The sequence below is a fragment of the Amblyomma mixtum genome, chromosome 2 (assembly GCF_055824585.1).
Source record: "Amblyomma mixtum isolate Tamu chromosome 2, ASM5582458v1, whole genome shotgun sequence".
Taxonomy (NCBI): Eukaryota; Metazoa; Arthropoda; class Arachnida; order Ixodida; family Ixodidae; genus Amblyomma; species Amblyomma mixtum.
The window spans coordinates 130,510,838-130,537,783 of NC_143013.1; the positions used below are offsets into that span (position 1 = coordinate 130,510,838).

Here is a 26,946-nt window from a genome sequence, read left to right on the forward strand (position 1 = left end):
CGTCTGAATAATCAGCGATTCCAGATAGAACCGTGATATCTTGTCCCTTTCTTTTGCGATCACACGTGCTTCTGACCAGTTTATGTTGCGTGCGGCGGACACCGAGTGCTCGGAAAGCGCATTTTGATCTGCGTGCCAGTTTCTGACGCCACTCTGATCATCACGCATTCTTCGCTCAAAGTCACCCGACTCGCCGATGTACACAGACGGCAGTCCGCACATGGGATCGAATACACAACAAATGGGAGATTTTCCTTCTTCAGGTTTTCTTTGACTTCCACAAGCCTACTCCTCAGTTTTCGAGCTGGCACATGCGCGGCCTTTACATCGTAGGACCGTAATAAGCGCGCCAAAGGTTCGCTGATGCCAGGAACATTGGGAACTGCGGCTCCTAGCTTGAAGCCTGGGACGTCCCATTTGGCACTGTGCAGAGTCCATGCCGTGTACAGGATAGCCACAGGTGGACAAGTCACGCCGTGCACGCACATCTTCAGCAATCCGGTCTTCTCCTCTGGAACATATTTCTTTTCGTCGGCTTTTCGTCGGAGGAGCGATGGCACCACAAAGTTTCTGGCAATCATGGTGCACGGATGTAAAATTGAGGTAACAGCCGGTGTGCGTGGGTTTTCTGTAAACGGCGAAATTAAGACATGAGGACTGTCTGGAAACGGGCATGTCTAAAAACGCGAGGCTGCCATCGACGGGAACACTCAGTTACTCCTGGATCGAGGACTGGGTGTCGCAAGGGGAGTCGCCCAAATCCGAAATGGCCAAGCCCAGGTGCTGCTAACCAACTTCACCGAAGAATAGCGGCATCTAAACAAAGGTACGATGATCGCTTTTCTCGACGAGCTGGCAGATATCAGGCACATGTTTGCCCTCCCCGACCAACCCGTAGAGCCATCTGACCAAGGCCAGATGAGACACGCATTACAAGCCGGGTGATCGTGTTTGGATATGAACGCCAATTCGCCGCCGTAGATTGAGTGAAAAGTTACTGCGACGCTACTTTGTCCCGTACAGGGTTCTCCGTCGCAAGAGTGACCTAGACTATAAAGTCATCCCCGACCGCACGACACCATCTCTGCGACGACGCACACGCCCGGAAATCGTGCATGTCGTACCCCTTAAACCATAATATGAGCGCTAAAGGACTCGAAGTTTGCATTATCCGTGGTTATTTTCATTTTGGAAGCATCGAGGCGACGCTTCTTTGGGAGGGGGGTACTGCCACGTAATCATTGTAGTGTTTGTTCGTTCACGCTCAAGGCTGCAGGAAAGGGTTGTTATTGTAATGTGGGGACTTGCACAGGTAGTGTGGACGGCCACAGTCCTTGTCCCAGCAGTGCTTCTCAGCAGGCCGGCGTTCGCAAGCGCGCACCCGAGCTTCGTCAGCTTCGTCTTCTATCTTCTTCGTCTCCTTCGTCGGCGCTAGCCGCTGGGGCAGCAAACCCCAACTCTCTTTCTTACATTATCATTTTTGTTCGTGACGCGAGAAACGACCGGACTCATCTCGATTGATCTCAGCCATGTAGAGCTACACCTACGTGTTTCCAGATTACCGTAGATGATCTTGACCTGTTATCTCGAAGTTTCCTCGCCGGCTTTAAATTGAGCGATGACGCGAGCGGCGGGCATTCGTAGTTCGACGACTGACGAGCACATTTGTTGCTTACGCCGCCGCCGAGGGATTCAGTTCTTTTGCGGGCGCAAGTCAGCCCAAATAAAGATCTTCGTTTGCAAGTCTTGCTGGTGTCTTCCTGACCGCTGGACTGCCGTCACTACAATATGACAGTATGTAGTATTCGCTCACTAATGTGCGTCTTCTTTATCGTCTTGCGCGTGCGTGCGTGCGTGTGCGTGTGCGTGCGTGCGCGTGCTTGCGCGTGCGTGCGTGCGTGCGTGCGTGCGTGCGTGCGTGCGTGCGCGCGCGCGCGCACAGCGTGTTTACGCAAACTGTAGCCAAGGGTTAAAAAATAAGATATCTGATGCAGGCCAGCTGTTGGTATGGCGCGACGACCGCATTGCTCCGGCAGGCAGAAATGTCGACGATGGTTGCACCGTCACGCTTGCAGACTGGCTCGCGCGGGCGTCGCAACCACCGTAGACATATCGGCCTGCCCGAGCAATGTGGTCGTCGCGCCATACCAACAGCTGATTTCGTTCACGCATGCCAGGATTGAGAGCAGCACAATCGTGGCGCGCGAATGCGCGTCACGTGATTTTTTTTTTTGTATTTCGCGGGCTTCCTTTGCAGCTCGGAAAAAAAATACACGTGAGGCTTTGTTTATCGCAAATAAATGGAATGGGGGTTTCTGAAGAAGCTCTCCAACTTTGCTATTCATATTTGCTGCTTAAAGTCAATATTTACCCATTTAGGAAAATTATCTTATTTGCTAACTAATTAATAGCAAAACAAAAAATTGTCTATGATGTGCAAGCCGGTTGGTAGGTGTATGTAAGTGGTTTCGCTGGCCTACCTCGATTTTTTATTTTTTAACCCTTGGCTAAAGTTAGCCTGGACACTCTGTATATAAACGCTCACGTAAAAATGGAGAAAGAGGTTACATCAAAACAAATCAACAGCAAACAGCACTGAGTATAAAGAACCAGCTAAGCGTAGATGGCATAAGACATTTGCAAACACAAGAAAAAACGAAGAGATATGACACGCAAAAAGCAGTAACATGTGCCTACAGAACAAAGAGAACAAACCGCTTTAAAAAGAATGGCTGTATCAAGAAATTCACTAAAAAAATAGCAATGCTAGATTTCTTGCGGTTTATGACAACCGCACGTTAGTTAAAGCAGACATGAACGCAGAATTATCATATATTTTGATGATCGGGGAAGGTTATTCCAACTTGTTGACGTACGGAGAATGAACTCATTGCAAAAATGGTTGGTTTGGCATGAAGGAATACTAGAGGAACCCTACAGGAGCCTCCTAATGCACGATATAATCAGGATTTGGTCATTACCTTCGAAAGTCTGTAACTTTACTTCTCTCAATAACGCCGTTAGGAACAAAGAAGGGGGCCATTCTGCAGTCGTTCTTGTGCTGTATGAATACCAGCTAGTTGGCAGTAGCTATATTTTTGAAGCGAAAAGCTTCACTAGGTTAGTCAACACCGCGCTTCGCGTAAGCCGGAGGCCAGATTTGCCTCTTCTGCGCATGCGCGAAACCGAGCAACGTCACGCACGGCGCAGGTGGCCGCCGTCGCCGCCGCTAACTCCGTCGTCTGACCTTTCGCCGCCGCCGCGCGCTACTGCGCATGTGCGCCGCCGCTTCTCCTCCTCGCCACCGTTTGACCGTTTGCCGCAGCCGTGCGCAGTGCGCATTTGAGAGGAGTGGTATATGAGGCGCCCTTGCCCATAGAACATGCGCAGACACTCGCCATGGAAGGAGAAGAAGAAGCAACGGTCGGACGGCGCAGAAACACCGATCCAGAAGGGGGAGCAGCGAGAGCTTTTCGCTTCGAGATATCCAGGCTTAACCTTAGCTAAGACACAGCCCATTCTTTATACATATTTGGCACCGTGGAGCAATCCGGTACTCTGAAGAAATGTTTTATGAGCATACAGACGCCATCTTTTATTCGCGCACATAGCAATTCTTTCGCTCTTCCTTTTTATATTTTTTTTACAACAAGGTCTTACATAGGAGGATTAAAGGCAGATTAACTCTGCCTGACGAGGCTAAAGTATTCGATACGCTGCCTATGGCATGCAGCAAGAGAAGCAAAATATCTTACACTATTTTTTCATACTGAATAGACTAACATATCCAATGGAAACAAGAAAAGCGATGAACAAACGTACTTGTGCAGTCTCCCTGACTTCACTTCAGCTTATCTGGCCGAATTATTAGCTGTAATTCTAGCCTTACGTAAATTAGATCCTGCCGTTTCCCAAGTCATGGTTATGACGGACTCTCTATCTATTTGCTATTCATTATCATCACCCACTGAGTCTCGGGTATTGCGCCTCTTTAAGCAGCTGATCCCGCTCCATCTAAATTCGGTGCGGTTGCTTTGGGTACCGGGTCACGTGGGCATTCAGTTAAATGAGGTTGCTGATTCATTAGCAAGGGCCTCTCTCTGTGGCCCAATATTTGCTGTCCTGCCAACCTGCGCATATACAGCTGCGGTGAGGTTTCGCAGTTACACAATATTTGAGTAATTTTCAGTATCGGCGCTTACTTCATCTCCCGAATATCAGCACCTTCTGAACCCTTGGAGTAGCAAAGACTGGCGCTCACGCAGACTGGGGGTCTTTTCACGCGTTTGCGGTGCCGAGTTCCTCTGCAGAATTTTTACCTTCACAAATCTGGTTTGGCGGTTTCTCCACTGTGCCTATTTTGTGCCGAGCCTGAGACAGTTGATCACTACCTGCTGTTCTGCCGCCGATTCTCTTCTTTGAGGAGGCGCCTATTAGAAATTCCGTTTCACCAGCTGGGTCTGCCTGTGTCCACTGAGGTTGTTCTTTCCTTTGGCGCTACTTCGCTTGGACGAAGCAACAGGAGTGCGCGCTGTGCACTTCAAAAATTTCTTCTAGAAACACAGCGACTCCCATGCTAATATTAATTTTATTTATTTATTTTTCTATTTGTTTTCAATTTTCTGATTATCAAGCAGTTCATTTATGATTTATTTTTATTTCTTTCTGTCTCTCTTTCAGTCAATAAAAAATTGAACCATTTTCATGTGTGGCATTCGAATTTGCACATAGAGCCGTCGTCCCATCTTCGATCTCCCAGCTAACAGGACCCCTGTCTTTGCGTCGTCCACTTTGTCAGCCTATACCCTATTTCTGCTCTTTTTCCTCTAAAACTGCTAATCATTCCAACAGTTCACCGCCTGTGTCTTGGCCACTCTCCCGTAGTGGGTATGTGCCATTTTACTTGAGGCCAACCAACCAACTAACCAAGTTAAACAATACGTCTGCATAATTGCAATTCAAACTTTGAATGAGCAAGAAAGTGCCATTGGCAAGATTAATGAAACATCACGGGCGTAATATCCGCCTACTGAACCTAATAATCGTGCAGACAAGAGAGAAGGTAAGTTTTAGCTTTCACTTCAAAATCATTCTGCGATACGCACACCTGGATAACTTCTATGACCTGCGTATGTTTCGTTAGAAGGGTGTTGTTCCACATTTGGTTCGGACAAAAGAAATTTAGTATTTTTCAGATCTCAATTCACAAGGTATTCACATAGGACAGTGCATTAAGAGATTTTTTTAGAAGGACTGAGTTCAAGTTTATTAAAAATATTGTCAATGGACAACGACGAAGACAGTGTTGGGTTCGTGCACGGAGCGCGAAGAGGACGAAGTGTGGTGTGTGTGCCGTTGGCCGGCAGTGGTTCGACTGAGCTGCTGTCAGCTATCTCTCTGTGACTACGCCTATTACTGTTGGGTGGGCGTTCCCGTGCTGTCGTGCCGGGAGGCCGTGAGATAGAAGACAGCCAGACGACCACTCCGCTCCAGGACCAAACACAAAAGTGATTTATTTCAAAACCCCCTAGCTGCGCTTCAGCTTAGAGGGCGCCACTATTAAGTTCATAGGTGGCGACCCCAACATCTCGATCCCCCCTTCAGTCACAAGTTCAAGCGGTCCGGTGGTACTACACGGCGGCCGCTACGGGTAAACACAACACCATCACCAGGACGTGAAGGTCCCGCTGAAACAGGTGGCGGATCAGGTGCTGCGGCCTCTTGAGTTAGGGGGTGAGGCTGGAGAAGTGCTGGATCTGCTGCCCTCAGCACAAAGGGAACAAGGTGTCGACGATTCCGCTGCAGAATCGTTCCTCGCCCCGTTTCGACGACGAAGGACCTTGGACGCTGTACCTTGCTCAAAACTGTAGCACGCACCTGGTCAGGTCGAACCCAGACCTGCTCACCAGATTGAAGTGATGGCAGATCCCTGACGCGATGATGTCGGTTGAAGTCCTTTGCAGTCCTTTTCTTGTAAGAATCATCTCTGAGGGCTACCTCCTCCCTTTCGGGCCAGTGTGGACGAAGCTTTTCATCCAGCTTTGGGACTCGAGTTCTCAGTTGTCTTCCCATTAGGAGCTGAGCCGGGCTGAAGCCACTCACACCTGGTGTATCCCTATAGCTGAGAAGGGCCAAGTAAGGATCTTTTGCCTTACGGAAGGTATCTTTCACCGTCCGGATCATTCGCTCTGCCTCTCCATTAGACTGTGGCTAATGGGGGCTACTGGTGATGTGGTCGAAACCATAAGATGCGGCGAATACGGTAAATTCACGTAAAGAAAATGGCGGACCGTTGTCCGACTTAACCTGTTGCGGTATCCCATGACGGGCGAACAGGCTTTTGAGCGCCTCAATGACCACCGGAGCTGTTGTACTTTTCAGTGTCACCACCTCTGGGAACCGGGAGTAGTAGTCCACTACCATAAAGAAGGTTTGAGAATTGTGGTGAAAGAGGTCCATACCCAGAACTTCCCAGGGACGACCAGGGAGATTTGTAGGAAGGAGTGGTTCCGCTGAATTCACTCGAGTAAGGGCGCACCTTTCACAGCTGGTCACGAGGGAGGTTATCTCCGCTGTTATGCCAGGCCACCACACAGATTCACGAGCGAGGGCCTTGGTGCGGCCGATGCCCTGATGTCCTTCATGCAGAAGCTTCAAGACTGCTGGTCTCATTGCTGCGGGGATCAAGAGGCGAGTGCCTTTGAGGAGAAGACCATCACAAACAGAAAGTTCATCCTTCACTGATTCATACTTTGAGACGTGAAGAGGTATCTTTGACTTCTTTGGCCAGCCGTGCTGGCAGAAAGAGATGAGCGTGGTGCATTCTCCATCACAACTTTGGGCATACCTGATATCCTGCATGTTCAGAGGAAGCACATCTGGAGCAGAAGCCACGACTTCGGTAGCAAAAAGTTCCACTGTGTCTACTGGATGCACTTTGGGAGGGATGCGAGACAATGCATCCGCTGTAGCCAACAGTTTTCCGGGCACGTACATGATCTGAAACTGGTAAGGCATTGTCTTAAGCCTGAGTCTTTGCACCCTCGGAGGAAGCACGTCAAGTTCCATTTTGCCAAACAATGACACGAGAGGAAGGTGATCAGTTTCTACGGTAAAGGTGATGCCCCTGATGAACTCGTCGAACTTCTGGATGGCCCACGCTGTAGCCAAGGCCTCTTTTTCTGTTTGACTGTACCTTTGCTCTGTAGTCGTCATTGCCCTTGAGGCAAAGGCTACTGGCCTCCGCTCACCAGTCGGTTGTGCTTGTAGCAGGACTGCTCCGAGTCCAAAAGAGCTGGCGTCGGCAGAGACTTTTGTGACATACGATGGGTGGTACATGGCCAGGCAGCGTTCGGACGTCAGAAGTTCCTTGACTTTTTTGAATGCAGCTTCCTGTTCATGCTGCCAAGTCCAACTAATTCTTATTGAGAAGGGTGCGTATCGGAGCAGTGATTTCCGAAATATGAGGCAAGAACCTGGCAAGATGATTTACCATCCCGAGTAAACGTCTGACACCTGCAACGTCTGTGGGAGGTGGCATTGCATACACTGCATCGATCTTGCCTGGGTCTGGCTTGATGCCTTGTGCTGAGACGACACCTAGGAAGCAGACCTCGGAGACCCCAAAAAAAGACTTGTTTTTGTTCAAGGTGACGCCTGCAGTTGCAAGACGAGTCAACACTTGCTCAAGTCTTGCATCGTGTTCCTGCTTGGTACGTCCAAAAACAAGAATATCGTCAATCATGTTGACAACACCCTCCTGACCTTCAAGGATTCTGGCCATTTGCTTTTGAAAATACTCCGGGGCGGAAGTGATGCCAAAGGGCAGTCGGCAAAAACAATAGCGACCAAAAGGTATGATGAAAGTTGTCAATTCTTGCGAGTCTGCTGACAACTTGACTTGGTGGAAGCCTGCAGTTGCATCAAGCTTCGAAAAAACGGCTGCGTCACCGATGAGCCCAAGAACTTGTTCAACAGTAGGAAAAATGTGTCTTTCCCTGAGAACCACTTTGTTTAGTCGAGTCAGATCCACACACAAACGATACTTTCCATCCTTTTTTGGTACTACCACCAGTCCGGCGCACCACGGAGTTGGTTTATCAATACGGCGAATGACGCCGTCGCTTTCGAGTTTTTCAAGTTCTTGGCGAACAACTTCACGCAGCGGGATTGGTATCCGTCGAGGTGCACTGAGTGAGAACGGCACAACATCTTGTTTCAAGCGAATGGTGTACTCATCTCTGAGCGTGCCGAGACCACGGAACAGTTCCGCATGAAGCGTTGGCTGAGGAGTGTTGACAGTACCCAAAAATTTCACAACGTGAAGAGCTTGGATGGCTGGTAGACCCAGTAAAGGTACTGAAAGTGCTTCAATGACGTAAAGACGCTGGGAGCTGGTCTTCCCTTGCCAAGATAGCTGTGCCAAATACGAACCCCGTACACGCAGAGGTTGGCCACCGGGCCCTGTCAACATAGCGTCTACCTTGGCTAGCTCCGCCGGGACTCCGGGGAAGTCACTTGGAACTGCGGAAACCTCGGCACCCGAGTCTACTTTGAACAGAGTTGTGTAGTTGTCGACTGTGATATCCACATACTTGACTTCAGCTGGCGTCTCGAGAGCATGCATTTGGATAGCATTGAGTTTGGTCTGCCTCGACTTCCTGGAGCGGCAAACTTCAGCAAAATGACCTTTCTTGCCGCAGCTGTTGCAGATAGAGCTCTTTGCCGGGCACTCTGAGCGTGCATGATATGCGCGGCCGCAGAAGAAACAGACCGGAATGTCACGATAGCGTTCCGACTTCCCGTCCATTGACCGTGTTCTGTCGTCGACCGGCCGTCGCGAAAACTTCTGAGTCGCAGCATCAATATTGACCATGCTTTGCGAGGTGGCCTGTGCGAGTGAACGTTCCTTGTCCGCGTCCTCGGACTGACGAGCTTGCGTCCAAGCTTCTTTTAGAGTTAGCTTCGGGGAGCAGCAAAGCTTATCGGAGAGACGCGTGTCGAGCAATCCAACGACAAACCTGTCCCGGACCAAGCGTTCTTCCACCGCCGGTGACGGGTATAGTTGCAACGTTTGACTAACTTGAACAGTTCGGCGTAAAATGCGTCGACACTCTCGCCAGGTTGTTGAACGCGCTTGTGAAAGCGAGACGACTCATAGAGCTCATTACAGGGATGCACGAAGTGCTCCGTGAAGCTTTTGACAACTGCGTCGTAGGAGGCTAACTCGGCAGCGTCGAGTGAAAAGGTGTCTAGCAGCGAGCGAGCTTCCGGGCCCATACAGTACAAAAGCGTACGTACTTGCACGTCTTGCGAAGCGTTCCGCAGTCCGGAGACAGCGGCATAGTCCTCGAAGCGAGACTTCCATGAAGACCAACTTGCAGGGTTGCAGAAGTCGAACGCGTCTGGCGGCTGCAGAGTGAGGCCTAGCCACTGGAACTGCTGGGCGCTTTCCGAGAGCATCTTTTCGCCGTTGGCGGTCATTGCGAGCTGCTTTTAAGACTGGTTTTTCACTCTGCTGTCACTTCTGACACCATGTTGCGTGGGCGTTCCCGTGCTGTCGTGCCGGGAGGCCGTGAGATAGAAGAGAGCCAGACGACCACTCCGCTCCAGGACCAAACACAAAAGTGATTTATTTCAAAACCCCCTAGCTGCACTTCAGCTTAGAGGGCGCCACTATTAAGTTCATAGGTGGCGACCCCAACAATTACTTGTGTGCGTACATTTACGTAACGATATGGGTAAGAAGCTTTACCTTGTATAACTGATTAAGTTTAATAATGGAGTGTTCTAAAAAGCGCAAGCCTCTCTGAACGTGTATGACTAATTTTCGATATATCATACCGCTTTCTCTGGAAAGTTATCAGCCTCACAAAAGTGATTTTTGTTGCAGATCCGAACGTTCCCAAGGGTATTGAGGACGGGCATGAATTAGCTTGTTGTATGGGTTCTACTTCAGCCATTTAGGAACCAAATTTCGAATTTTATAAAAGACGCAAAGTGACCTAGAAATGTTCGCTTAAATATTGTTAACATACAGAGCGTTAATCAAAAAGGGAGACTAAAAATTTCCTCTCAGTTCCACGGCGAGTGGTGTCGTGCTGGTGCATTCCACCGCTCCAGCCACAAACACCAGCGCGGGCCGTTCTGACGACAGCTCCGGTTCGAGAGCTATCTTTAGGCACAGTGTTACTTTCTTGTGAACAAAAGGCCCACTTGCTCTTTTTACCACAAGGTTTTATGACACGTTCTGGCTTTTTCGACGCTCCCAGAGCAGTTAAAACCGTGTTTAAGGCGGGGAATAGTGAACTTTTTGTTTTTCCACCGTTCGATTCAAACACGTGAAGTGAAAACTAAATAGGCCTCCGTTATCACCGCTTGCAAGCGAATGCCGCCGTATATAGCCTTGCCTCAGGGATTACGCGTATAATCTTTGTTGACGTTCTCTTGTGAAAGCGGCCGGTCCTGACGACAACTGTGTGTATTTTTTTTACTTTCCCAAGCTTATAACAGCTCAATCTTTTCTGAAAGCAGCCTCTTTGCCATTAGAACGCTGAAATCTGTCGACACAAGCGAATTTCAATTTGACCGCAGTCCCTCTTGAATGCACTTCTCACAGATTGGCGTACTTGGCGTTAGTTTAGGCGCTAACGTCCCCGCGATTTCTGGATAGTGTTCGACGGAGACTGTCCAGAATCGGAGCTAGAAGCATTTCATGCTTGTTCACGAAGCAGTTCACACAAAGAATAAAGTGATACCGCGAGTCACTCGACTCCACGGATGAACGTTTTTCAACTACCGCCGAATCAAGTGCGTCTCGTATGCGATTTACGTAACGCATAAGCAGCGACACCCACTGAAAACGGCGCCTTCGTGAGAAGATCGCGGAAAAAGTCATATTAAGCTAGGTTAAAAGCTGCCCGCTAGGGATTAGCGGGCACTCCATTGGCACTCACCCAATCCGGCTGGGAGAAGTTGCAGGCCGCTTCGTACTTGTCGCAGAATTTCTCCTTGCTGATCCTGTGTGAAAAGAGGTGGGAAGACATTGTGCGTTGCATTCCCACCTGATTCACTGCCGCCGGTGCGCTGATAGTAAATGTTGATATAAGTAAACTTTTTTATATCAGCACAGACTTTCCCATGACTTCACTAAAACAGGCTTCCCATCTTATCTGCCTCGAAGTCCGCACAATATCCGTGAAATGCGTGGACTCAAAGGCCCAATTTTCAGCTCCTCCATCCCTTCTCATAATGTACGAAATCGATCGTCCGCGGGATATTTGATTTGGCTCAGTTCGGAAACTCCGTGCAAATGAAAATAAAAGCGCAAGAAAACAGGATACAGACAACAAAGATACGCACAAAGCGCTCAGGGACAGCCACGATTTCACTGGGCGCAAATGTGAGACACATGCGCGGGTGACAAAACACACTTTAGTGTGTTTTGCATCCTTCCTACGTCATATCTTCCACCACATTTCCGGCCTTCTCATCCTCTCCCTTTGTTCACCCCCTTTTTTTCTCTCTCTCTCTCTTTTTTTCTCCTAATCCCCTACTATCAGTTCTCGGAAACCATGACATTCCCGTTATCCCCTCCGCCCCCACCTTTTGGCTTTCTCTGAACTCGAGCCATTCCCCCCCCCCCCCCTGCTTTGTCCTTCCTTGGAAATGCCCCCCCCCCCCTTTCTTGCTCCTTCCAGTACCAGCCTATTTTGTTTGCTTTGTTCTCATTTCCCTGTACCACGCTGACTAATCCTCTTATCTGAGTTTTACAGGTCCACCCAGCGCCTCCCCCCCGTCGCAGCCCCTTCAGAGCCTTTGTTCATTACACACACCCCGGATATAAGTTTTTCCACTATTGCAGCTTAACGAATCGATATTCACCTCCCTCCCCTTCCTGACACGCATCCCCTCTCACACCACTTTCCTCCCCCTCCCCCGGGGCCTTCCTCCTTGGAGCGAAGGCCCTATTTAATCCCTGCCAATGATGAACGCTTTGCCCAGACGAAGACAAGTCCCCTTGTCGAAACGTTGGCTCAAGCAACCTGAGGTTTTCCCCTCCCTTGTTCATTTTGTGATCGCCAAGGACCATCTACCACACCCTCTCTCTATCATGGACACTTTAGTAAAGTTATTTGCTGGGCTTGTCGGGTACATTCAGCTGCTTCGCAGTGTGCTGCGCAGGGGGACGACGAAGAATGACAAAATGACTACTTGTAGCCGTATTTTGAACATGATCGGTCGATACATGTTCTACTGTGACACTAGGTTGCATAAAAGGGTTGCACTGCTTATGCCCTCACCGTGAGATCACGTTCCAAGTGACACTCGCTGTAAATAGGACGCACTACGTTTGCCACAATGGACACAGGTGGCGATGGTGAACATTCTTAAGGTAATAATTTTTTCAACAGCGCATGCTACACAAGGACACAAGACGAGGAAACACACACACGAGCGCTGAACTGCAACTTTATTTGAGAAAAGGCGCCAAACCCTACATATATACCCTCAAGGAACCGCATGAAATACCGGACAACAGTACCATTAGATACCTACAAATTAGACTTTTTTTCACGCCGGTTCACGTATCCTGGGCCTTTGAGCCAAGGGGCAAAAAACCCATCCTGGCATATGATTCCGCGCACTCAAAGTTAGTAAAAAGAAATATTGTACAGTCTACTCTGAACAACGCCTTAACAAAAACATGCAAACATAAGCTAGAAGAAAGCTTTTCAGCTCAGGTGTGCAGGCTGGCGAACTCAGGTTATCCACAAGAAGTACTCACTTCTGTGGCGAAAAAGATGTTCCGAAGCATTCAGCGCACGAATACTAACGCTTCAGCCGACGTTCGGCAGCGAAATAAAAAGGTCGCCGTTGTTCCATATATGCACACAATATCGCATAACCTTAAAAAAATAGGGAGAAAGGCAGGTGTTGATGTCGTTTTCACGGCCCCCCAGCGCCTTTCCAGACTGTGCCGGAGAATCAATGCAAAGACAAAAATTAACTCCGGTTGTACCACGCGGCACAGAGATCCCTTGGTCACGTGCGCTGAGGGTGTAGTCTACTCGATCCCTCTTTCTTGTAGGAAGGCGTACATCGGCCAAACAGGCCGATGTATTAATGAAAGATTAATGGAACATCGTAGGGATCTATCTGGTTCATCACTCAGGAACTTGCCAGTGCACTGCAAGAATTGCAAACTTAAACTAGGTTCTAATCAACAATGCACCCCTATGTTCAAAAGAACAACCATTCTGAAGAAATGCCCCTACCAGCTGACTCGCGAAATAATAGAAGCAGCCAAGATTTGTAACCTCAAGAGTGAATGCGTTAGTACGCCTTCTGTTTCTCTGTCAAACAAAGAGATAGCGTTCCTGTCTGGTTTTATGTGATTTTGACCTGGTTTTTTCCGGTAGTTCTTCCTTCGTTTTTACTTTTGCTTTTACCCTCCTTTTTGTACCTCTGTTTTATCTCTTTTAGTCTTCGTGTTAGCACTTTTTACATCTCATTTGTGACCACTTTTTTAGCCGTGTTAATTGTTGGCCCTCATGCACTTCAGATGTTTTTTCGCCTCGGTCATCATCATGCTTAGTTACCGCGATTTGTGCTTTTACCACTTTTAAAAACGATTTCTGCCCACTGTTTGTTACGCAAAAAAAGGGCAAGTGAAATAATTTCTTCTCGCTGCTTCTTGTAATCTTTCTTCTTTTTTGCGGTCTTGGTCACCCTTGTATTGTATGCTTAACTCTTGAATATTTTTTCTTGCTTGTGGCTTGACACGTGCAGTGATTTTAGGTTTTCCCTTGTGGGCGGTTCCTTGAGGGTATATATGTAGGGGTTGGCGCCTTTTCTAAAATAAAGTTGCAGTTCAGCGCTCGTGTGTGTGTTTCCTCGTCTTGTGTCCTTGTGTAGCATGCGCTGTTGAAAAAATTATTATGAATAACCAACTAGCCCGTGAGCTCACCCTATTCTTAAGGTTAGGATACAGGCAACATCATCGCCATCAGCCTGACTATGACCCCTGCAGGCAAAGTCCTCTCCCATTAAACATGTCCTTTGCCAGCCGCGGCAACCTTCTTAATCTCATCCATCCACTTAACTTATCACCACCAGCTGCTGTGCTTGGCTTCTCTTGGAATACAATCAGTTACCCGTAAGCACCACCGGTTATCTTGCATTCGCATCACATGCCCTGGCCAAGCCCATTTGACATTGGTGAAAACAGCGCGAAAGAAGAAGCCCGAAGGCGAAACGAGGAAGTGACAGGGAAGAGCGCTGTTTTCACCAATGTCAGAATGGACCAACTAGCCTAGCAAAAAGTTCTCCAAGCCCATTTATTCCACGAACAAAAATAGCCCGCTAGGACAGCCGCTGCCGTAGCTCAGTTGGTAGAGCATCGCAAGTGAAATTCGAAGGTGATTAATTCGGATAACACTGGCGGTATGTGGTTGTTTTTTCTTATGCTTTGTAATCCACTGTCTTTCAGTCATAAATAATTACACTAATTTATCCAATTATTCAGCACCCCAACACTAAAAAAACAGAGAAACACTTCCCTATGCTTTCCTTGGTTTGGGTGACTGTCGGCTTCCTTCATTGGAGATGAAAGGCAGGAAACTAACAGCCGCTAAGCAGGCACATAAAATGCAGATACAAACTGTGCAGCGAAATTCCAAAAAGGCAGCAAGCGTTCATGAAACGCGAACGTGAAAAAGAAGTAAAAACAAAGTTACGCAAGAGTGTGATAGCACAGCAAAAGTGATCTACACAAGCAAACACAGTCCAAATGGATATGCAAACCTAAACATACAGAAATTGCTAAATATCTGTAAAACGTCAAGACACTGTTAAAGTGACTACAAATCAAAAGACGCAACCTAGGAAGTAAATGTGTGTCGGTAAGGGGAGAAAGAAAAAGCGATAACCAAATTCGATGCCGCGCCGGTACAAGCCCTAAGGCAAAACTCTAAGAACAAGTTAAGCTAAATGATCAAAATCAGGACGAAGCCAGAACGAGGTAAGGGCATTGAATACACAAACCTCCGTGGGTGGCATTTTCTTGACAATGGTTAACATAGCCAACAAAACCTAAAATTACTAAGTGCAGCTCAGAAAAATTTCGCGCGCTTAAATACTGAGCCAAATATGCTTTTGCTTTTTTCAAATAGACGCTACAGGCCTCTAATATACTTTTGCTTTTTCAAATAGACGCTACAGGCCTCTAATATACGTCATTTGTGTAATTTAGGTCATCATCATCATCATCAGCCCGACTACGCCCACTGCAGGGCAAAGGCCTCTCCCATGTCTCTCCAATTAACCCTGTCCTTCGCCAGCCGCGGCCACCGTATTCCCGCAAATTTCTTAATCTCATCCGCCCACCTAATTTTTTGCCGCCCCCTGCTACGTTTGCCTTCTCTTGGAATCCACTCCGTTACCCTTAAGGACCAGCGGTTATCTTGCCTTCGCATTACATACCCTGCCCAAGCCCACTTCGTCCTCATGATTTCAACTAGGAAATTATTAACTTGCGTTTGTTCTCTCACCCACTCCGCCCGCTTCCGATCTCTTAACGTTACACCTATCATTTTTCTTTCCATAGCTCGCTGCGTTGCCCTTAACTTAAGCTGAACGCTCTTTGTTAGCCTCCACGTTTCTGCCCCATAGGTGATTACCGGTAAGATACACCTGTTGTATGCTTTTCTCTTGAGGGATACGGGTAAACTGCCATTCATGATCTGAGAGAACCTGCCATATGCGCTCCGCCCCATTCTTATTCTTCTAGTTATTTCCCTCTTATGATCTGGATGAGCTGTCACTACCTGCCCTAAATAGACATATTATCTTACTACTTCCAGCACCTGGCTACCAACGGCGAACTGCTGTTCCCTTGCTAGCCGTTTCTAAACAGCTAAATGTCGTTTCTAAATGTCGTTTCTAAACAGCTAGCTACTTAAGCCAAGAACTATAGTCGGATACAACTGAAGAAGGCAGCGGCTTTTCCCCGTCAAAGGACCCCCCTCCAGCCAATGCCGTCGGCCGATTCTCATGAGTCTGCTAGGGTGACAATGCAGGGAGTGGCGCAGATGAAAGGAGATAGTCCCCTCCGTCCATAGTCGGGGATAGACCCCTCTCTCCATTGTGGCACCGCTCCCTGCATTGTCACCCTAGCAGGGGCATGAAAATCGGCCGACGGCATTGGCTGGAAGAGGGATTCTTTGACGGGGAAAAGCCGCTGCCTTCTTAAAGGGACTATGAAATAAATTTATTTTGATTACGTAAAGATAGGCAATCCATCACTCGTCACCCCAGCGCAAGAATTTTTGAGCTAGCATCAATAACAACGAAGTTATAGACGATTAAAAATCACTCTCCTCCTCTCCCTCCCTCAACTCGTACGCGCGGGGCACCATAAAAAAAAATAAAGAAAACAGCTCCGGGACTGGGCTCCGCCCATGAATACGTCATTCGCTGACGTTCGGTTTACGACTTCCGGTTGTCGCACTCCCGAGGAGCAGCTGCGCTTTCTTGGCTCCCGAACTCGCGACAGAAAGAGGCGGCAGAGGTAAATTGAAACCATACGTGCGAAGGCTCGCGCTTGCCCAAGGGGGTCGCGCGGCGGCTCGAGCAGACGATTTTCACCGCTACCGGAAGTGTGCCCTTGACGTCGTAGCTGCCGCGGCTCGAGCGAATGACAGCGTGTGGTGGCTTGCCGACGTCATGGGACTAGTGACGTCTGTTTTCCCGATTTTGGTTCCAAAATGGCTCCCTACGAAGACACCAAACGGCCCGCGAATTTTAAAAAACACGATTTTTAAAAAATCATAATAAATTGCCGGCTCAGTTCCGAAGACTTATACTTGGTGTCAATGCTTCTGAGCATCACTTCTAACATTTACAAGCGGCTTTTAATTCTTTGCATGGTCCCTTTAAGTTGTATCCGACTATAGTACCGTTATCACTAGACTAAACTCTAATGTAAATGCTGCAGGAGCAGCTTTCCTTTCGAGACAGTCGCTCTGTCCCTTTGCAGAAAACCCAACAAAGGCAGGCAAGCCAAACAAAGTTAGTTTTCATACACTCCGTATTTTGCTTAGTTTGCAAGTAACAACAATTCTGAAACAGCTAGACACCGCAGCGGACACGGGACAGAGAAAGAATACGTCTGTGTCGTCTTCTTTCTCTGTCCCGTGTCCGCTGCGGTGTCTAGCTGTTTCATGTCTCACCAACTGGCCTACACATCTAACCTCCTAAACAACTCTGATATTAACAATACATACCAGTGGAAACTAAATTCTTTAAAATCAGCTAAACTTATCTATCGCAAGCGAGAGGGCCACAGCGTGGCTCAAACATCGTGAAACACATGGCCAGTGTCTGCCTCCAGTGCGGTACCCAAGCCTTAATGTGTTTAAACAGTATGAAAACGGCATTACACATTTTTCATTGCCGGTGACATGGCCAATCCTCAAAATGTGCCCTACGTGGGTCGGAATCATTGTCTGTTCAATGACATAACCTCGTCTTCACCTTTTTTAATGTCCTTTCCTGGTCCGCACATGTGTTTACGATTACTAGCTAAGCCATTTGTGCTCTTGGGCACTCCGTCGATGCTTGACATTCGTCTTGGTTTCGGGCAAAACATTTAGTAATCTCACATTTGTGCAAAGTAAGTTAGTGTAATCACGCTGAGTGTGACCTTCGTCAATTTAACCTTTTCAACAACATCGAATCAGTTAAAATTTGCCCAGCATAGCCTGATTTTTTTTCCCCGACTATATTTCTGGTACTCCGACATCACCGTAGCAGCAAGTACTTAAAACTTTATTAATTCATTCCGGCAGGTATGAAAAGGAGAGAAAAGAAAAAGCTATAGAAAGCTATAGAAAGCTATAGATAGCTTCGATACCTGATACAATGATATCGGCTAGACAAGCCTTCGATACCTAATACAATGATATCGGCAAGCAAAGTTTCTTTTCACAGCAATGAAATCATTTCATGGCACGTCACATCCAAAGCTCACATGTGGATAATACTTTTTTATAAAGAAACAGTATTGTTGAAAAACAGTACCTGAACTCTAAAAGCTTATCCGGAGCCCTCCACTACGGCGTCTCTCAGAGCCTTAGTCGCTTTGGGATGTTAAACCCCATAAACCAACCAACCTAGAAGCTTATCAAGTGAGGCTAGTTTTTCAGTGCTGTTCGAGGAACCGGCGGCTATTAAATGGGATGTCACAGGGCTTAGTGACCATGGAAGGACACATAATGCGTACACAGTGCTAAAAGGCGGGCACGTACCATGCTATCGTGTATTAGGGGACAGACGAGGACCAGGTGTGGAATTCCTCATCAGTCAAGGTATAGCTGGCAACTTAGAGAAATTCTATAGCATTACACTATTAAGCTTATTAAGAGCTGCCAGCTCAAGGTGGTACAGATCTACGCGCCCACATCCGGCCATGATGACCAGAATGTATTTGTATTGATGAGTGACTTCGATGCCAAGGTAGGCAAGAAGCAGGCTGTAGACCAGACAGTGGCCGACTACGGCATAGGCTCTAGAAATCGCAGGGTGACGGTATTACTATGTACAGTTCGCAGAGAAGAATAAATTACGAATCACAAATACTTCTTTCGCAAACCGGAGAAGAGGAAATGGACGTGGAAGACCCCAACGGTGAGACGAAAATGAAATAATCTTCATTTATGCGCTTACGCTTGCATCGTGCAGGGTGTCGAGATTCTCGGAAAGGTGCGTTGTAGCGACCACAGGATGGTAAGGTCACACTCAGTTAAAGCTGAATAAATGATCTGCAACGATATCCTGAATTCCTCTACTTTCTATCTAACCGCTAATTCGCTAATTGGCTTCCGCTTCACTAGTTTTTTCCGTTCCCTGTTCAAGTTTAGCCTAATTTCAGACCTTACCATTCTGTGGTCGCTACAACGCGCCTTTCCGAGGACCTCCACATCCTGCACGATGCAAGCATGAGCGCATATATGAAGACTATTTCATTTTTAGTCTCACCGTTGGGGCTCTTCCATGTCCATTTCCTGCTGTCTCGTTTGCGAAAGGCATTCATGATACGTAAAATGTTCCTCTCTGCAGACTCTACTTATACCTACCCTGTTGTTCATAGAGGCTGTGCCATAGTCGCCTGGTCTCCAGCCTTCTTCTTGCTTACCTTGACATTGAAGTACACTGTACTGGGCGTCATATAATGATCCCTCGCCACGAAGGTTTGGTTTGGTTAATGGGGTTTAACGTCCCAAAGCGACTAAGGCTATGAGAGACGCCGTAGTGGAGGGCTCCGGAAATTTCCACCACCTGGGGTTCTTTGACGTGCACTGACATCGCACAGTACACGGGCCTCTAGAATTTCTCCTCCAAAGAAATTCAACCGCCGCGGCCGGGACCGAACCCGCGTCTTTCGGGTCAGTAGCCGAGCACCATAACCACTGAGCCACCGCGGCGGCCCCCCTCGCCACGAAGGTTGCTGAATATAAATGTACTGCGTCAAAGAAAACAGCGCAATTTTTTTATTCAAAACGCTGGTGCTCCCTCGATACGGGACATTATGTACAGGAAAGCATGTCCTCCAGTGCCTTCCACCCGCGTTCACATGTCCTTGGCATTCTTTTCAGCGCTTGGCTCCCTGGGACTTGTACATGGCGACGGTTCTTTCGCTCGACGCGCTTTTCTTTTCATTATCCTTTGCCTCGTTCTTTTGATCACAAAATGCTTGAGTTTATTTGGTGTTTTGTGCATGGAATCACCTTCTTGGTGTGATGAGTTTCATGATTTTTTTTTAATATTCCCACATAAAATCATGCTCCAGTATGGGCAGGTGTTGCATAAATAAGAAAAATGATAGCATGGCGCCACGCCATGATATCATTGAAAGCTTAGCCATTCAAGTGTTCATTGGAGCTGATACAACTGCAAACGGGTGATTTTCGTGAAAAGGTGGGTAATTACGAACGCCAAGTTAATCTTACAGACCTTGAAAGGTCCCTGAAAAGGGTGTTCGACGTTTGGTAATAAATGCTTGCATTACCTGCACGTAGAGTACAGGCCACCGAGCATTCGTGCCGCGTATGAGACCTCTAAAGCGAGCGGATAATTTACAAAAGATTTAAAAATTCCCACTTCCCCGCCTCGCGGGAATAATCGGTGCCGGGATTTCGTGCGAAACTGACAGACGACGCCATCTCCTGCAAGCAACGTCGGCATCCGGGGGTTATCATTGATTCACCGCGCCAACTCTTTCAGACGTCACGCAACTAGCATGGACGCGGCCACTCCGGCGGGTCAGGAAGATCACGTCCCCGGGGAATTCCCGCTCGCGTCTAGAGCTGGCGGACGCAGCCAAGGGGCCGAGTAGGTGGGGCCTGTGGAGTAGCGCCCACATTACAGCGTGCCTAAACTGACGAGAGGAGTGGGAAGGGCACGAAGACGCAGAAATTCAAATTCTGACTACAGACGACACAGCTTCCACAAAACGCATTAAAAAAATTCTTGCTGGAGGACATTTTTGAAGTGGCGTCCTTTAACATCCTAGGCATACAGCAATGATACCGCCTTGCCGAGCCCCTTCAATTACTTTCGTTGCCCGTGGCACAGGACCATAAACTGACTTCAGTGACTCTTGTCTTTTTCTTCACAACTTCACCAGCGCTGCGACGAGGAACAAATACAGAAAAGGAAGGACAGGGACAAGCGCTCTCTGTCTCTTGCTCCTTCTCTGTCTTTGTTCCTCGTCGCAGCGTTGGTGAAGTTGTGAAGATGTACCAAGTAGCTCATATCACGGTTTTGCTACAGTTTGTCTTTTTCTGTAGCGTCACAGCCCCCACCCCTTTCTGGCGCTAACTAACGCAGACACGTAGTTACCAGTTGGTGACGCAGAAGCTGATGCCCGGGTACTTGAGCGTTCCCTGGCCCTCCATCTTGACGTCGACGGCGGTCGGGTAGGCGAGGTATTCTTCCGTGATGCGCGACGCCTGGTACAGGAACATGCACATGAGCAGCAGGAACGAGGACAGCCGGAGCGCCCGCCACAGGAACTGACTGCGCACACCAGGGGGCGCAACGTCACTTTAGCTACACGAATTTCACATGTGCGCTCGTTTCGAGCCTTCAGTGACGTCGCGGAACATGGAGGAAGGAAAGAACTAAGGAGAGGCCCTGAAGTCACTTTTTGCGAAGCCGCCCCGCAACCGGAAGTTGGCTCGGCTCTCCTCACTATCTTCCTCCTCCACCGAGCTACGGGGCGGGGATCGCGCGCGGCTCGCAAGCGCTTCGTAAAAGAAAGGTACCAAAAATACCGCGCCGCTCGCCGCTACACTCCTACACCTCCCTCCCCGCAAACACGCACCTAGACACAGACCGGCGCACAGGTGCGGTGAACCTTTTCCGACGCCAGGCGAAGAAAGACCACCATCCTCCTCGGGCTACCGTACACCCGCCGTGTGGCCTTCGAAACACAGCTCAGCATCGCCGAGGGCGGCTTCATGTTTCTGTGCTGTTTGGTGAGGTGCGAAAGTTCGCTGATCAAAACAATCAACGCTTCTTCGCGTGTCGAAGCGCGGTTCCGGAGTGACCCGAAAGACGCGGGTTCGATCCCGGCCGCGGCGGTTGAATTTCTTTGGAGGAGAAATTCGAGGCCCGTGTACTCTGCGATGTCAGTGCACGTTAAAGAACCCCAGGTGGTCGAAATTTCCGGAGCCCTCCACTACGGCATCTCTCATAGCCTTAGTCGCTTTGGGACGTTAAACCCCATAAACCAAACCAAACCAAACCTTTTCCTTTCAGAACATTCCTGCGGTTAGGTCTTGTTCTTTACTACAGACGCTATCGCCAATCGCTCTTTCAGTTACGTTCACAACAGATGGTGTACAGAGTTACGGCTTCAGCGGAGGTTTCTCTAATTAACCGAGACGGAAGTGGCTCGCGCTTTCCTCCCCTGGACTTACTTTCGACCCCTCTGCGGACGCCTGGCCTTTGCGACAAGCTTCAACATCGTTTCTTTGGTCCCTGCTTGGTGCTCAACCAAACTTCTTTCCCTTGGCGCACTGCATCAGACTAATCGCGGCCAAGCTGGCGGCTTCTGACAACGCGGGTAGTTGTTGTTGCCTTAGTGGCATGGCACATACCCACGACGGGGGATTGGCCAGGGTTCAGTGAGGAGAGCCCAGAGAAGGTAAACTGGTGCCAAGCTAAAGGATTAACTTTGATTGCCAAGCTAATGAGCATCTTTCTGGCTGCGACTTCATCCTTTTTCACCTGTGAATATTCATTGTCATCGCTTAGGCTGTTCGCTCGGGGTGCGTCTCTGGCTACGGGTCGGAATAAACCTGGTCCGTGAATTCCTGCCTAACAATGCGTTCTAACTTTTTTCCAGCATTATTCAAAGGTGTAAAAAAGAATTGTTTTTGTATAAAGCTAAGGCCTGGAACCGGCGCGAAGGAGATTTTTATCTCGTTCGCTGACTAAGTCATTCTTCGACTCATTGCCCTCACTTCAAAATTGACGTATTCACAGAAGAGAGTTTGTGCAATCCGCTTCCACGTGTCGCCAGTGCGGACGCGCTGGTTGATCTAGATCCGACAGGCGTTCGCGCAGCAGGCTGGAGTCTGGTGCCGTCCAATGCCCTCGGGGCATCATCGAGTGCGCAGAAGCTCCCCGCGGATTGCGGCATCGGCCGCGGGTCATGCTGTGCTATATCTCTCTGAAGACTTATTAAACACTGATAAAGTAAAAGTCCTGCGCTGTAGTCGAATAGAAGTTAACAGCATTATGGCCTGGCTAACTATGAGGCTTCACTGACACTACCTAAGGTTGATCAGCCAGATAATGAGTGAACTCTAAAGAAAATAAAGCATTCTTATTCACGAAAATAATTTCTTTTTCCAATATGTCTGGCATATGCCGTAACAAAGGCTACATTTACAACAAGTCACTGTGTTATTACGAAAAAAGACACCCAAAATATCCGGTCCTGCCGAGGAGCAATGGACAATAAATTGTCATGGCAAGCTGCATTAAACTTGGCGGTTTTCTGGCGTTGTAACCAGTTGTCAGTGAAAGGGCACTTATACAATACGCTCAAATGGGCGGAGCGAAGGAGCTTCTGCTGGCGACAGCTGCGGCCTTTACAGCCCTCAGGCAAGGCCAAGTGCTCCCACGCTCCTGACACGAGCGCCTAGTAGAGCGCGGGAGGCGCGCATTGAGCCATGCCATGGAATTTAGCGACTGCATTCGAAGACTGTTTCGTTCTCTTGGCCACTTCTCTTGAACCGTTCTTCCACGGGTGTGTCGCGCAGTCACAAAGTGAGCAGTAAAGTACAGCCACTCACCTGCGCGGGCCACATGGCTTCCTCTTCGCCGGGCGCGGGCCGGGAGGCGGCGGCTTGGGCTGAGAGCCGTGGCTGGGCCAGAGCACGTTGCCTGCAACGAGGATCCCGTGCGGAGGCGCTCTAATGGAAACGACGAGTCGATGGTTTCCAGGCTTGTGTAGTTCGGGACCCTCGCATTCCTACTGTCTCCACTCCAGGAAATGTTAAAACACGTTTTTGGGCAAGTTGGTAACATTTCCTGATCCATTTTGCAGCGAAGAAGCACACACGCACGGAGAAGAAACACGCAAAAAGCGTTCGTCCGTGTTTTTTTGCGTGTTCCTTCTCCGTGTATGTGTGCTTCTTCGCTGCAAAATGGATCAGGAAATGTTAAGATCTGCTCGCAAACCACCATCCGCTTGCAGCAAAGCTGAAAGTATGCGCTTTGCTTCTCCTGTGCGTTCCTATCCGCGCTCTTTCACATTTTTATGGGCTCCCTCAGTTTACTACCGCTTTTGGTCAGTAAGTTGGAATAACTTTGTACGCGAGTCAGATTGAAACCCAAATAAATAAGTCACTATGGTTCTCATCGATTCTCGTCACGAACAGTGCGCTTTGAATCGCATAAAAAGCTTCAGTAGAAATAGCAGCAAACTATGCGCAATTGCATTGTATTGCACTGAAGACGATTAACTTTTTATCTCGCTCGATTGGCCAGCCGAACAGCAAGATATTACAAACGATGAATGCGACAGCATTAGTTCCCCCCAGGCGGAGTAGCCGCTGCCACGGCGGAGTAGCCGGGTTCAGACAGTGCTTGCGGATGGCGTTATCCCGTCCGTCAATCACTGTGTTCCAACCTCGCTCCACTCCAGCCCAGTAGACACAATGTGACACGGCGTATCGCTCTCCACTCACCCCCCTCCATCGCCTGCCGCCCTCTCTTCGTCTTCTCTCTCCTAGTATCCCTCTCCCTCCACCTGAACACAATGAAGTCGTTTATTTTTTGTCGCCTCCCGATTGGAACCATACGGACCATCAGGTGCGGACTGTAGTCCTGAAATTGCGGCACATTTAAAAGAAACCGGCTTCCGCCAAAGAAGACATCACAAACCATTTTTGAAGGCAGCAGCTTTCATTTGCAGCACAAAACGGGAAACGTTGCCGCCGAAGAGACAGAACTGATAGAACACCTCTCGTAATAAAGGAAAGTCTTCATCAGAGTGGTGTCGACGACGAACGAATGGCCGTCCGCTGTCCTTTTGCGTTAGTGTGACTATGTCCAGTAAGAACAAACTCATCCAGATTTCTGTCCTTCACAAAAAATATGCGACTAATTAATTGCAAATCGCGTGTCGGGTATTTCAAACTACGAATAATCAATCGATATATTACCACGTATCATTGTAGTGTTTATTCGTTCGCGCTCAAGACTGCAGGAAAGGGTTGTTATCACTTTTGTTCGTGACGCGAGAAGCGACCAGACTAATTTGGATTGATCGCAGCCATGAAAGGCTGCATCTAGGATTTTCGAGATTACTGTAGATGATCTTGTCCTGTTATCTCGAAGTTTCCTTGCCGGCTTTAAATTGAGCGATGCCGCGAGCGGCGGACATTCGTAGTTCGACGATTGACGAGCACATTTGTTGCTTACGCCGCCGCCGAGTGATTCAGTTCTTTTGCGGGCGGAAGTCAGCCCAAATAAAGAGCTTCGTTTCCAAGACTGGTTGGTGTCTTCCTGACCGCTGGACTGCCGTCACTACAACGTGACATCTGGTGGAGGTGCTGGGTAGCTTCCATGTTCCGGACACCCTCTACAAGTCGCGACGCCAGCCCTCTGAAACATTCACCGCAGGACCTGAGTCCAGTCCACCGCGCAAGCCGACGTCTGCTAGGCGACGCACCTGAGTTCGGGATTCTGCCGCACCCTACCCGGAAGCGAAAGCCAGTAGCAACGTCCACCATGAGCTTGCCCCAGACGACGACTGCAAACATTCTTCAGCAGCCCCGGGTGCCACCAACCTTTCACGCTTCGCCTGGCGCCGACCCCGAAGAATGGTTAGAACAGTTCGACCGTGTGGCTATCTTCAACAACTGGGACAACGCCACGAAACTTAGGTACGTCTTCTTCGCCTTGGAGGGACCAGCAAGAATCTGTTTTGAGAATGAGGAAGCTAACCTCACGAACTGGGAAACCTTCAAGGAGCAGCTTCTAAAGACCTTCACGAACGTCGTGCGAAAGGAGAGAGCCCAGCAGCTGCTACAGTCACGCATACAATACCCAAACGAGACCGTTGCTGTGTGCACTGAGGAAATGAAGCGTCTCTTCCGGCGTGCCGACGCAAACATGAAGGAAGAAGAAAAAGTAAAGCTGCTCATGCGAGGAGTTAAAGAGCAACTCTTTGCCGGCCTCGTCCGCAACCTACCGAAAACTGTCGCGGAATTTATAGAAGAGGCGTCCACGACGGAAAAAACTCTAGATGCCCGAGCCCGCCAGTATGACCGCCAGCAGCGCGTTTTCTCAGCAAGCTGCCTGGACACCGCTAACAGCAATGACTTGCGGGAGGTTATACGTCAAGTTGTGCGAGAGGAGCTTCGACGATTGCTGCCAACGAGAACGCAGCCGCAACTTTCATCGCTCACTGACGTCGTCCGGGACGAGGTTCAACAGGCCTTGGGTGTGACGCCGACACCCACGCAGCCTCTGCAGCCTCCAGCCATGACTTACGCCGCAGCTGTGCGCCGTCCTGCCCCTCCACGACGGGACCCAAGCCCCTATCGCCCTCAGCCAGCTGCGTTGGACCGCCGCCCACTCGCCCCAACCCGCTCGTCCTACGAGCGACGCGCGCAGCCGAGGAAATGCGACGAGTGGAGAACTCCCGACCAGCGCCGTCCACTATGCTTCCACTGCGGAGAAGCCGGTCACATTCTCCAGTACTGCCCATACAGAAGAATGGGCATCCGAGGGTTTTCTTACGACGCCCCACGACCCCGACCCGGCCAGCGACCAGCCGAAATCGAGGAGCTTTTGCGTCGGGAAGAATGCTCACCGCCCAACCGCCTATCACGTTCCCCGTCGCCATCGTCACCGCGCTTGGTATCTCTTAGCCGAGGCTACGCAGTGCGCGGACGCTCCCCCAGGCCCCGAAGGTTTAACTGAATAAAGCAGCCTCTGGAGGTGAGGTTGCTGATGAGCGCAAGAACTAAGATCCTCCATCAACGAAAACAAAAGACTACGCCTCAACTACGACGACCCCTACGACGACGACGACCCCTACGACGACGACGACCCCTACGACGACGACGACCCCTACGACGACGACGATCCCTACGACGACGACAACCTCTACGACGACGACGACCCCTACGACGACGACAACCCCCACGATGACGACGACCCCTACGGCGAGGACGATCCCTACGACGAGGACGATCCCTACGACGACGACGATCCCTACGACGACGACGATCCCTACGACTACGACGATTACTACGACTACGACGATTACTACGACTACGACGATCCCTACGACTACGACGACAACTACGACTACGGCGACAAATACGACGACAAAAACTACGACAACACCGACGACGACGA

The 26,946-nt window shown here is 49.2% G+C and overlaps 2 protein-coding genes across 2 annotated transcripts in view; both read right to left on the minus strand.

Annotated features, from left to right (window-relative positions):
- The window catches only part of LOC149360902 (uncharacterized), a 124,751-nt gene that overhangs the window by 77,574 nt on the left and 20,231 nt on the right, over positions 1–26,946 (minus strand). The window contains exons 2-4 of the mRNA XM_089569417.1: positions 23,367–23,457; positions 20,902–21,078; positions 10,956–11,019 (exon numbers count right to left, since the gene is read on the minus strand). Of these exons, the coding sequence (XP_089425543.1) occupies positions 10,956–11,019; positions 20,902–21,078; positions 23,367–23,457 (332 nt within the window). The remainder of the gene's footprint in view (positions 1–10,955; positions 11,020–20,901; positions 21,079–23,366; positions 23,458–26,946) is intronic.
- Positions 5,604–6,198, minus strand: LOC149360903 (uncharacterized). Its single transcript, XM_089569416.1, has one exon. The coding sequence runs from the start codon at positions 6,181–6,183 to the stop codon at positions 5,605–5,607; it is 579 nt and encodes a 192-aa protein (XP_089425542.1). The 5' UTR covers positions 6,184–6,198; the 3' UTR covers position 5,604.

Excerpts from the sequence above, each read along its gene's own strand:
- LOC149360903 (XM_089569416.1), bottom strand. The coding sequence starts at position 6,183 with ATGATCCGGACGGTGAAAGATACCTTCCGTAAGGCAAAAGATCCTTAC.